Below are 11,732 nucleotides of genomic sequence, written 5' to 3' on the forward strand. Positions count from 1 at the left end.
TGCATATTTACTTCCTATGTCTTTTTTTAATTAGCAGGCAATAAAAGGACCCAGACAATCTTAAAAAAATAATTTCTTACCCTTCCTACTCCAAAAATGTATAGAAGTATTCTCTAGAGTGCTAAAGTAAACCCAAATTTTTCAAAAACTATTGCCTTACTTAAATTCAAATTAGGAAAAGACATCAATAACTTTGTTTGAACACATCTTGACCACCATAATTATTATTTTTATTTTTTTTTTTTACATTGGATGGACTTAGAAGTGCAATCTACTTCATTTACAAATGATACTTTTAAAATAAGTGTCTAAATATTTTTAATAAATCAAGTAATTTCTTGCAGTATCACCACCAATGACTAGGACAATTTAAGCTTCCTTGAAAAGCAGAACGTGATGTACTTAACCCCCTTGTAAACCCCTTCATATAATGGAGGATTCCAGTACTGCATCCCTTACCTTATCAACATCACTAAATTTTTCATTTTCCTTTACTTAGGCTATTATAATCAAGCACAGTGTAATTCCAATGAAAGCATACTAGAAAGATGTTTTATAAATTCTTCATAGGACAGCTATAAGTATAGAACCTGATACTTGAGTAAAATAGTCATTAAAACGCAATACTGCAGATATAAAGAGACTCACATGGATTTTGCCCACTTTCTTCATTATCTTGCTCATTCATAATTAAAGTAAATCAAATCATTCTTCTCTGCTGATTCTTCATGCATCAAGAATGGAAACAAACTGACAGTTAGCTCTTCCCAGCTTTACTTAAGACCTCAAATCCTGTTTCTTACTAGTAAGGGATTAATCCTGAAACAAGTCATTAAGGTTTCATGCACTGTGAACAGGCACATGACAAAGCCAAACTATATGACGGTCACAAACTCTCTGACCAGAATTAAGCTGCAGGATTTCTGTTAGCAATAAACACTGTGCTTAGTGAAATGGGCAGGATCAAGTTAATAAAAACCCATCTCTTTACCTAATCATAGCTACTGCTTAAGGTTTTCTTCACATCAAATAAATTCACCTTGAGATATTTATAAAAAGATTGATACACACTAACAACAGTAACCTATTCCACAGATTTATGTAGTATCAAGAAAGTTAGTTTTATACATCAAGTACATATGAACAGATCTTAGGCAAGTATAGTTGCTAAAGAATGATTTTATGTAGGAAGAGCTTGTAGTATTGTACTTAAGATGTAGCAGATAAATAAAACATTTTAAAATATAATCCTAGTAACTTTGCAAGCACTCTTTTTAATTTCAAAATACTTGTGTTAAAAAGGGGTCCCCTTTACGACTTGGCTTAGAAGTTGTTAATTCTCTTTCAAATTAGATACACCATTGTTTTCTGGTTTATGCATTAACTTATTTTACACATTCTACACTAGCCTCAAGCAACTTCATACAGACTATTTCAATTCTATTAAACTGATGTTACTGCTTAGACCACAAGAAATAGTCTACTCTAATCTTTGCATCAAAACTGAAATCTACTTTTCTCTGTGACCTTAACACTTACACTAAAAAAATGGTCACCTGTGGAAAGGCCAGAAGACTCCTTCCAGGAACATTTCCTAAAGCTCCTCTTGCAACAGCTGCTTTAAGTGAGCGATACTGCAAAAAGCCTGGCTCTTGTAACTCCTCGTTTTGACTCCTACACCTCTCGCCCACACCTTCCCAAAAAAAAACAAATAAACAAACCAACAACACAAAACAGCTTGTGGAACTGAGGAGCACTTGCACTGTACAAGTCTTGCCAGCAGAGGGAGATAGGACTAATCAATGGCAGCGAGCAATTCGATTGTTTCTGTCCTTGTAAGTTTCTATCAGGCCAGTTCTAAGGTAACAAAGCCAAGTTCTGTCATATTTTCAAGGAAAGTTGGCAGGGCTGATAGATAGTGCTTTAAACTAGAGTCAAAGGGGGAACTTGCCAGACGTCAACTGGGATCACCACATGGCTGACATGAGCAAGTGCAGGTGCTAAGGGAGCCAAGTAGGAATGGTGCCCTCCTAGATCTGTTGCTGGAGAACAGAGAGGGTCTTGTGGGAGACGTGGCAATTGGCGGCCGTCTCCGTCATAGTGACCATGAAGTGGTTGAGTTTAGAATTTATGGTGACAGAAGGAAAACTGCCACCAAACCTTCAGCCCTGGATATGGGGAAAGCAGACTTCAGGCTGCTCAGGGAACTAGTTGGCAAGGTCCCCTGGAAAACGACATTTGAAGGCATTGGTGTCCATCAGTGCTGGTCAATCTTTAAGCACGGCCTCCTAAAAGCACAAGATCGGGTAATTCCAAAATATCGGAAGTCAGGCAGGCGGTGCAGCAGGCCAGCCTGGCTGACCAGGGATCTTCTACTGAAGCTCAGGCGAAAAAAGAAAGTGTACGGCTGCTGGAAGGAAGGTCGGGCGATGAGGAAGGAATACAGGGATGCAGTTCATGTTTGTAGGGAGAAAATTTGTGTGGCCAAAGCCCAACTAGAGTTGAAGCTGGCCATGTCTGTGGGAGACAATAAAAAGTTGTTTTTTTTTTCTTTGTTTGTTTTGTTTTTTGTTTGTTTGTTTTTTAAAGATATATGAACAGAAAAAGGAGAACCAAAGAAAACATAGGTCCACTACTTGTTGGGGAAGGTCTCCTCACAGACAAGAATATAGGCAAAGCAGAGACGTTTAATGCCTTCTTTGCCTCTGTCTTCAATGCTGATGATGGGTTTTGGGACCCAGGGTGCCCTGAGCTGGAGGACCATGACAGTGGGAATGATAGACTCCCAACCGACCCTGAACGTGTGCGGGATTTGCTGCTCCACCTGGATCCATACAAGTCCATGGGTCCAGATGGGATTCATCCCAGGGTGCTTAAAGAGCTGGCTGATGTCATTGCGGGACCTCTCTCAATTATTTTTCAACAGTCTTGGGAATCTGGAGAGGTCCCGGTAGACTGGAAGCTGGCAAATGTTGTACCAATTTTCAAGAAGGGTCAGAAAGAAGACCCTGGCAACTACAGACCTGTCAGTCTCACGTCAGTGCCTGGTAAAATTATGGAGAAGATAATTCCTGAAGCTATTGAAGCACACCTGGGGGACAATGCAGTCATTGGTCCCAGCCAACATGGGTTCGTGAAGGGTAGATCCTGCCTAACAAATTTGATTTCCTTTTACGATAAGATCACCTGTCTAGTCGACCAAGGGAAAACAGCTGATGTGCTCTTTTTGGACTCCAGCAAGGCTTTTGACACGCTTTCCCATAGGATCCTACTGGACAAAATGTCCAGCATACAACTAGACGAAAACATCATACGATGGGTGAGCAATTAGCTGACGGGCAGGGCTCAAAGGGTTGTGGTAAATGGGGCCACATCAGGCTGGTGGAAGGTCTCTAGTGGGGTCCCTCAAGGCTCTATCTTAGGGCTAGTCCTCTTCATTGTCTTTATAAACGATTTGGATGTAGGACTACAAGGTGTTTTGAGCAAGCTTGCCAACGACACCAAACTTGGAGGAGTTGTGGACTCAGACGAGGGTGGAAAGGCCTTGCAGAGAGATCTGGACAGATTGGAGAGCTGGGCGATCACCAACCGCATGAAGTTTAACAAAAGCAAGTGCCGGGTCTTGCACCTGGGACGAGGCAACCCTGGCCGTACATACAGACTGGGCGACAAGACGCTGGAGAGCAGCCCCGCAGAGAGGGACCTGGAGGTCGTGGTTGACAGCAAGTTGAATATGAGCCAGCAGTGTGCCCTGGCAGCCAGGAGGGACAACCGTATCCTGGGGTGCATCAAGCATGGCATCACTAGTAGGGCAAGTGAAGTGATCGTCCCGCTCTACTCTGCGCGGGTGCGGCCTCACCTTGAGTACTGTGTGCAGTTCTGGGCACCACCGTACAAAAAGGACATTAAACTGTTGGAGAGTGTCCAGAGGAGGGCGAATTAAATTGGAGAGTGTCCAGAGGAGGGCGACGAAGATGGTGAAGGGCCTGGAGGGGAAGACTTATGAGGAGCAGCTGAGGTCACTGGGTCTGTTCAGCCTGGAGAAGAGGAAGCTGAGGGGGGACCTCATCGCAGTCTACAACTTCCTCGTGAGGGGGAGTGGAGAGGCGGGTGACCTATTCTCCATAGACACCAGTGATAGGACCCACGCAAAGGGGGTGAAGCTGAGGCAGGGGATGTTTAGGCTGGACATCAGCAGGAGGTTCTTCACTGAGAGGGTGGTTGCACACTGGAACAGGCTCCCCAGTGAAGTAGTCACTGCACCAAGCCTGTCTGAAATCAAGAGATTGGACTGTGCACTAAGTCACATGGTCTGAACTTTTGGGTGGACTTGTGCAGTGCAAGGAGTTGGACTTGATGATCCTTATGGGTCCCTTCCAACTCAGGATATTCTATGATTCTATGAAAGTAAGCTTCCTGTTCTTCAAGACAGAAATAACCTACTAAAAGGTTTTACTTGCTTCAAGCAAGCAGTCTTGCAAGAAGAGGCTTGCAACGTTAGAAGGTACAAAGGTGTCCCCCTGTTAGAAGGCAAGAAAGAGAGCAAGTTTTTCCTTTCTTCTTCCAGAGAGTGAGATCTTAATTTGTTCAGATACATATTAATTTTCATAATAATGTTTTTTTAAAGAAGTTGCCACTAATAATGTCATTTTCCAAAGGCTCCCAGAACGATTCCCTAAACAGGTTTGAATGGTGCTTATTTTTCGTTGCTGTGAGTAAGCTAAAGGATACAGCTAATTAAAGGAGCTAATTAAGAATGCTAGCTGTTGACAAATTAGGAAGCAAATAAATACTTTCCAAGGACAGGGACATTATTAAGCTATGTTTCCCTGTAGCTATGATTCAAGAGCAAAGTTATTTAAGGACCAGAGATAATACACTGGGGGAAGGGGTGGGGGGGGCAGGCTACTGCAGACAGAACCCTGATAGCATGATCTATACTAATCACAGAAATAAAATACTTAATATTCTGCTAACTACTGTCTGGACAATTCACAAATCTATGGCATACAAACAGCTGCAGTTATACACGTTATAGTATGCACAAAACATCCTCCTTATTCAACTGGTACATCCAATAAAGTAGGAAAACAAGTATTACCCAATTATGCAAGTACCACCACATAAACCAGGAAAGGGTTATGAGAACCTATTAGGAGTATCCACTTTTGAACAATGGAACCCATGTTGGGTAAAAGGGGAAAGAAATCTCAGAAGTTCATTATTTCTACTCAAATCCAGAAAATGGGTAGTTTTTGATATATAGTTCATTAGTTTAGAGAGCAGATAAAAATAATCTGCATTATTTTTAAGGTGGTGATGTGTGTTGAGATGGGACTGGAAAAATGCTGTTGTTCTACTATGAGCTGACTCACAGAAATAAAGCCTATTGAAAAAACTTCGTGTTCCTATTATAGCCAGTTTCTTACTGTTTTGGCTCCCTAAAACAGTCCACAAACAGTAATACTGGAGACAGACCTAGTTTATTCAGCAGCAGCTATTATTATCTGCTATGCTTTAACATCTTGACTATATATCCCTTACCAAAGGCAGCCTTTACAGTGCTTGAGATTTTAATACGAATCATAATAATCTTAAAAATTATAGTATAACAAAACATTATGAGCAAAGTTTTGTTATGAAAAACTAATAAAAAACAGTTGCACCAGAAGAATTTTATTCACCATACTCTAATGACTAGAAATACATCATTAAGAAAAGAAAGCCAGGTTTCCAACAATAAAATGATCAAGAGATCTCAGTACAAGTATTTTCATTACTGGATCAGAGAATTTAACATTATGAGAGTTTTTATTGCTATACCTGATATTCTCTCCTCCTGGAATAGCCTAGAATTGTTTTATAATGAGAATAATTTACATTTAGCTCTTAGGCAATAATTCCTATATGGGAATGTTAGCATTTAATTTACATCAACAGAATTGAATAAAAATAATAATTTGTAGTCCATATCAAGTAGTAACTTAACATTCTCCTTCTGTAAAGGAGGAAACACTAACAGTCTAAAAACATGTTTAAACAGTTACAGAAGTGAAATTATTTAGTTTGTTATCCTTAACTCTGACTCTCTTATTCCCACTTATTTGTCTTGTAGCTATTAATAGAGCAGAAACACTTGAATTAAACTGGCTTCATACATCATTTTGAAATGGTGAATGGACCAATTAGAGTCTCTTGGCATAGCTAGGCATACATCTGGAGATGATATGGATAGCCAATGCCCTTTGCAGCAAAGAAAAATCCTACCATGCCTGTGATCAACTGTCACATGTGCCTTTCTCTGCAACAGGAATAGTACTCTCCATTCCAAAACCATTTTATACAACACGCCAAGGGGCACGGGGAAAGTAACCAATAACTTCTCTAAAGGGAGACTGCTTCACAAAGCTGAAAGTGCTCTTTGAGAGAATCAATAAGAATGGAAATCAAATTTATATAGTCTGCCATCGGGATCTCTGACTTAATCTGCCAAGACATTTGAAACGAATGTGAATTTGAAATGAAATTCACTGAACATGCTTAAAGAAATAAAGTGACCATGGACTGAAAGAGGAGATCTCAGATAAGCCATCAGTAAATGAGTGAGTAAGAAAATAGACGAGTATGGTCTACTCAGACAAGGGAAATAGATGGCTGTTTAAGTTGTGCTGAGACACATACTGTTCCATATATTAATAAAATACAACAACAAAAATAATCAGGTGACCAGAGATACGACAGTTGGAAACTCTTTCAAGTTATTTAGTTTAGTCAAGACACAAGGTAATTGTGAAGTACTGCAGGGCACCTTTGAGACTAAATGGACATGAATACAACAGGCAAAACTCAACATAATTGTAAAAGTCAGTATTTACATACATGAAGGAAAACAACCCTACATAGTATGGCTCCAAGCTAGCTGATTCTTATCGTTCATAAATGTGATACTCTGTTTATGACTTCCATAAAAACACCTGTAGAATGATTGTTTTTCAAAACACAGTTTGAACATTGGGAATGAAAAATAAAGTCTATATTAGACAAAGGTATAAAAAGCAGAGTCCATTCACAACATGATTATTACACACTGTTCTTGAAAATTCCACCTTTCCAAAATGAACAGAAGTAGAAAAAGTTCAAGAAAAAGACAATAAGAACAAGTACTAAGGAATGGTTCACACACAGAATGACTTATAATACTCAGTTTGTGAAGTGATACAGTTGAGATGGGACTAGGTGTATAAAATCATGAGTCATCTCAAAAGAGATTGAGAAGTATTAGCTTGGTTTAATGACTGGTTCAGAAATAAACAAAAAAGAGGTAATATGTCACTGAGCAGCAGAATTTACTGCCACTTTCTGATATACCAAAACATTATCTTCCTGACTACATAGGAAAAAAATGCTAAGTGTATTTAAAATAAAATTTAGAATTTGATTCATTTTTTCTTATTTTTGTGAGTTTATAATTTTAAATCAACTTTCACAGAAACCTCAGCTATATCTGACCCACAAGTGGTTGGAGCCTGGTATCATGTTCACCAGCCCATGTATATCCCTGGACAGAGGCATCAGCCTCTGGCCAGTACTGGAAACACCATGCACACCTCTCTTTCCTGCTTATGTACTTAATCTATGGAGATTTAAATAAGTGTGAAGATATGGAGAAACCACAAGGGGATGAAGTGGAACACAAAAATGTGATGTATTTTTCTGTGCAGTAAGTTCTGAACTGCAGATTGGTCCTGTGTTTAAGCAGAAAGAAAATCAGCTACAAATGTCAGTGAGATTAGCCTATCTTCCCTCCATTGCATATATGCACCCTCAACTATTCCCTTGTTTTCCTGGAATTAGCATTTTACAGAAATTAACAGAATGCCCACCTAAGTACAAATGCTATGACATCTTTGGAATCGATCAAGTTTGCTATTGATATTCCTTGTAATTGAGGTTCTTCAATTTAAGTTTTTTTTTGTGGGAGTTACTTGTCATATTGGTTTCTAAATAAGACACTGCTATGGCTAGGTATATAACACTGCAGGATGCTAGTTATGTTCCAAAACATCTGATGTGTTGAACTTATAATGAAAGACAAATTTGATAGATTGCAGAGTTTTTACAGGTCTATACAATAGGCAGTTATTACTGATACATGTGAAGAAAAAAAAAAAAAGCCAGAAATTCTTATAAAACTTCATCCATTAATCCCCCTACAAGAGGTCACTCTTTCCATCTCTTCTTTTACTAATTATTATTTCCTAAGCACTCTTCCCTTACAGGGAACTGTAAGATCACTGAACAAGATAGGTACACATAAATATATACAAAGTAACAGGAGGAATCTGAGTCAGTAAGGCCCCAACCTTCAACTGTATTGTTCAATCCGAACATTAATTTATTCCCTTCCCCATAACTCTTCACCACAAATCCTACTGTAGCCAGTACTATAATCCAGCCAAGCAGCCACTCATGTAAGCTTTCACCTGCTATGCACACATATAAGCGTCACACAATCAGAAAATACAAGGATAGAATTTCAAATGTTTATGGAGTGAAGAATGTAGAGTAAGAACATCCCAGCTTAATCTTTTATCACATAGATGAGTATCAGATGAGAATGTATGAACAAATGAGACTACACAGAAAAACTGATAATAAATTGACAGAACTATTTTACTTGTGATACACACTTAAAAAAATGACTAGAGTAGTCAAGGCAATTTCAGAACAATTATTTATATGTTAGCCATACAATTCAGTTAAAACCGCTAAAATTCTAGATAGCCCAAACAATAGTATTACATGCTGAGCTATATAGGCTAAGGGTGATCTAAAGAAGGTCTCATTCCACCTGTTTTCTTACTCCCACCTCTACTCCCAGCTGTACCCTTCTTCCACCTTTTCACAACTTTAGCAATTCTCACTTTTTACAGCACTCGTTCACTTCAACTCCAAAACCAGAAAAAGCATGTTTTTCCCTACTGCACTAGTTCTGTTTTCTGCTATTTTTAACACAAGCCTTTAGATGGGCTTAACCACAGCATCTTTTAGCTGAGGTTAATATAAAGAAATTCTGAAATACTGGATTTGTTAAAGTTCTCAGAAGAATCAGTAAGTTACGGAGCATTAATGATTTCATGCATTACAGGTTTAAATACCACAGACACCCATATAATACCTAAGGCAACAGTACGTATGCTGTTTATTTCCTCAACCTCTGTATCCAAGTATAGCATCTATCTAATCTCTCTTACTGAACTTTGACCTCTCTGACTGTACCTTGTCTACAGGCTGAAAAAGCTTTTTTCAGTGCTTTTCCCTCTAATTGCTATTTACAGATCATTACGTTAACAGAAAAATTATACTTAAATTCATCTGCTCCAGCGATGGATTTCTAGAAGACTATAGCCTAAAAGTGCAAATGTAATTCTCAGGCCCACATAAATCCTACTTAATTATATGAAAAACTAAGAACTCTTACACCCTGAAAAGGTTATAAATAAGCCATTACAAAAGCACCACCTCCACACTTCCCTTTTCCAACCCTGCAAGATTTCTGAATGTTCCAGACGCTTCATATATACACACACTCTAACAACTCATATCTAGCCATACTCATATTTATGTTCAGTATTTTGAGATGTGATATGGCCTAACATCACACTCCGTGCCTTTCTGACTACATTATCGCCGTAAGGAAAGCCACCTAAACAGATTAATTCTGTGTTGCAATCACTCTTCAGAAATTCACTTTTTTCTGCCTTTTATCCAGCCAGTATAGGAATCAAACCGCTCTCAAAGTTTATACTATTTATGACTTCCTATTTTATTTAGTTTAAGAATAACAAACAAACAAACACTTGAACAAAAATTGCCAGTTATTAGAACAGTTGCTCATTATTTTAGCATACTGAAGGAAATGCAACTACAAATAACATGCAGCTTTTTAAGGCAGGTTGGGGCTGAGGGGAGCAAGCTCTGTGGTAAAATGAATGAAAAAGTGCTCAAACACAGATGGTGTTAGAGTAGATTGTTAAGGTTCCCTTTCAACCAAACCATTTTGTAATTCTGTAACAAACAACCCAATTTTGTCAGCTTGTTTTTCTCAACCACCTTTCCAATGAATCTTGCATGCATAAGTGGATGAACATAAATAATTAACTTTGTCAAATACTTGTTTTCGCATCTTCATGTTGACATCCTACATCATATGGTATTACTATTATCTGTGACCTATGTCACCACCAGGAGAAACCACCATTATGACAAACTTCCTTTTTACAACTTGTCTTTTCACCTGTAATTATCTAACATCTAAAAAAAAAAATATATTAGGAACATGTTTTGACTGTAATACAGTGTCCAAAATAACATGCAAGATTCAAACAGCTTTCACAGTGCTAGCCTATTCAGGAACCACGTTTGGCATTGCTGCTGCAACATACTTTGAGGAAGTGTTGATGGCTTTTGAGCCAAAGGAAGGAAAAGGTATTACTTCCCTAGAAGGGCCTTACTATCTGAGTGACAAAAGCTCTTATTGTCCCACCACTGCTTGTAGACAAATATTCGTTCTCTCACAGAACAGGCTGCCCTGTACAGAGTCTTACAACGTTCAAGCTCCACCTCAGGCTTGATTCTTCTCACCTCAGTGGCATCATGAGTGAGGCCTAGTAGAAGAGAACATTCTTAATGCACTACTATCAGGTGAAAAACCTACCACGTCTAATAAAACACAGATTCTGATGCACAGGCACATAACTAGACAAACACCTGAAACAATCCAGGTATGATTACGCTCTTCTTCACAGTCAGAAATCTTTCCTCCTCTCTCTCTCTTGTAAACTCTACCAGGATTTGACTTTTAAACAGAAACATAGCTTTTATGCCTTCCCTCTGAACTGCCAGCGGCGCTGGTTACTCGTGTTCTCCCGTAAAGGCACGAAGCAGACCCAGACTTGCACCGCGGCTCACTGTCCTCAGCGGGCCGCCGCGCACACTCGGCAGGCAGCGGGCAGCCCCACTCCCGAGGCTAGAGCTGACCAGGGAGTACTTCCTCGTCTCGGCCAGTGGCGACTGCAGTAGTATGTCGAAACACAGATAAATAAACTCTCAGCCACCTCAGGCGCCGGACTTTCGTCCTCTCCCGCACTTCCCCCACCTGAGCAGGGCACGTAGACCCCGAACCACCCGCTACAGAAAAGAAAGGCATCCCCTTTACATGTGGCACAGGCCCTCCGGGAGCGATCCCCGCCCCGCCCCCCCCCCCCAGCCCGGTGGCCCGGGAGCCTCGCTCCTCACACACACAAACACCCAGCGCCACCCCACTCATCTCTCTCACTGGAGCCCCGATCCCTGTTGTCCTCTTCCTCCTGCCGCTGCGCATCCCGCTCCGCCAGGTCCCGCTCCTCGCCCTGCGCCTCTACCGGCACCACAGTGAAGTTGGTCGGCATTGCACGCGGCCGACCCGAGCTCCGCTCCCGGAACACACTGGCACCTCCCCCCCCAAGGTAGCGGGCAGGGTGAACCGAGCGCTACCGCCTCCCTCACGTGAAAGCCATTTCCTCACACAGCGGGAGGAGGTGGCCGGCACCAAGCCACCGCCTCCTCCTGCCACCGCTTCCAGTAAAAAATGGCCTAAGTGCTTTTATTGGAGACAAGGCTCCGACGTGAAAGGTCGCCTGGTGCGCGCAGGTGGGAAGGTCCTGTTTACATATATGCAACGTCACAGTTCA

The 11,732-nt window shown here is 40.5% G+C and overlaps 1 protein-coding gene across 1 annotated transcript in view; it reads right to left on the reverse strand.

The window, feature by feature from the left end:
- Nucleotides 1–11,531, reverse strand: part of LOC118161167 (solute carrier family 12 member 7-like) — a 65,932-nt gene extending 54,401 nt beyond the window's left edge. The window contains exon 1 of the mRNA XM_035316237.1: nt 11,339–11,531. Within this exon, the coding sequence (XP_035172128.1) occupies nt 11,339–11,450 (112 nt within the window). The 5' untranslated portion in view covers nt 11,451–11,531. The remainder of the gene's footprint in view (nt 1–11,338) is intronic.
- Between the last annotated feature and the right edge of the window lie 201 nt (nt 11,532–11,732).

This window comes from Oxyura jamaicensis, chromosome 2, assembly GCF_011077185.1.
Source record: "Oxyura jamaicensis isolate SHBP4307 breed ruddy duck chromosome 2, BPBGC_Ojam_1.0, whole genome shotgun sequence".
NCBI classification, from domain to species: domain Eukaryota; kingdom Metazoa; phylum Chordata; class Aves; order Anseriformes; family Anatidae; genus Oxyura; species Oxyura jamaicensis.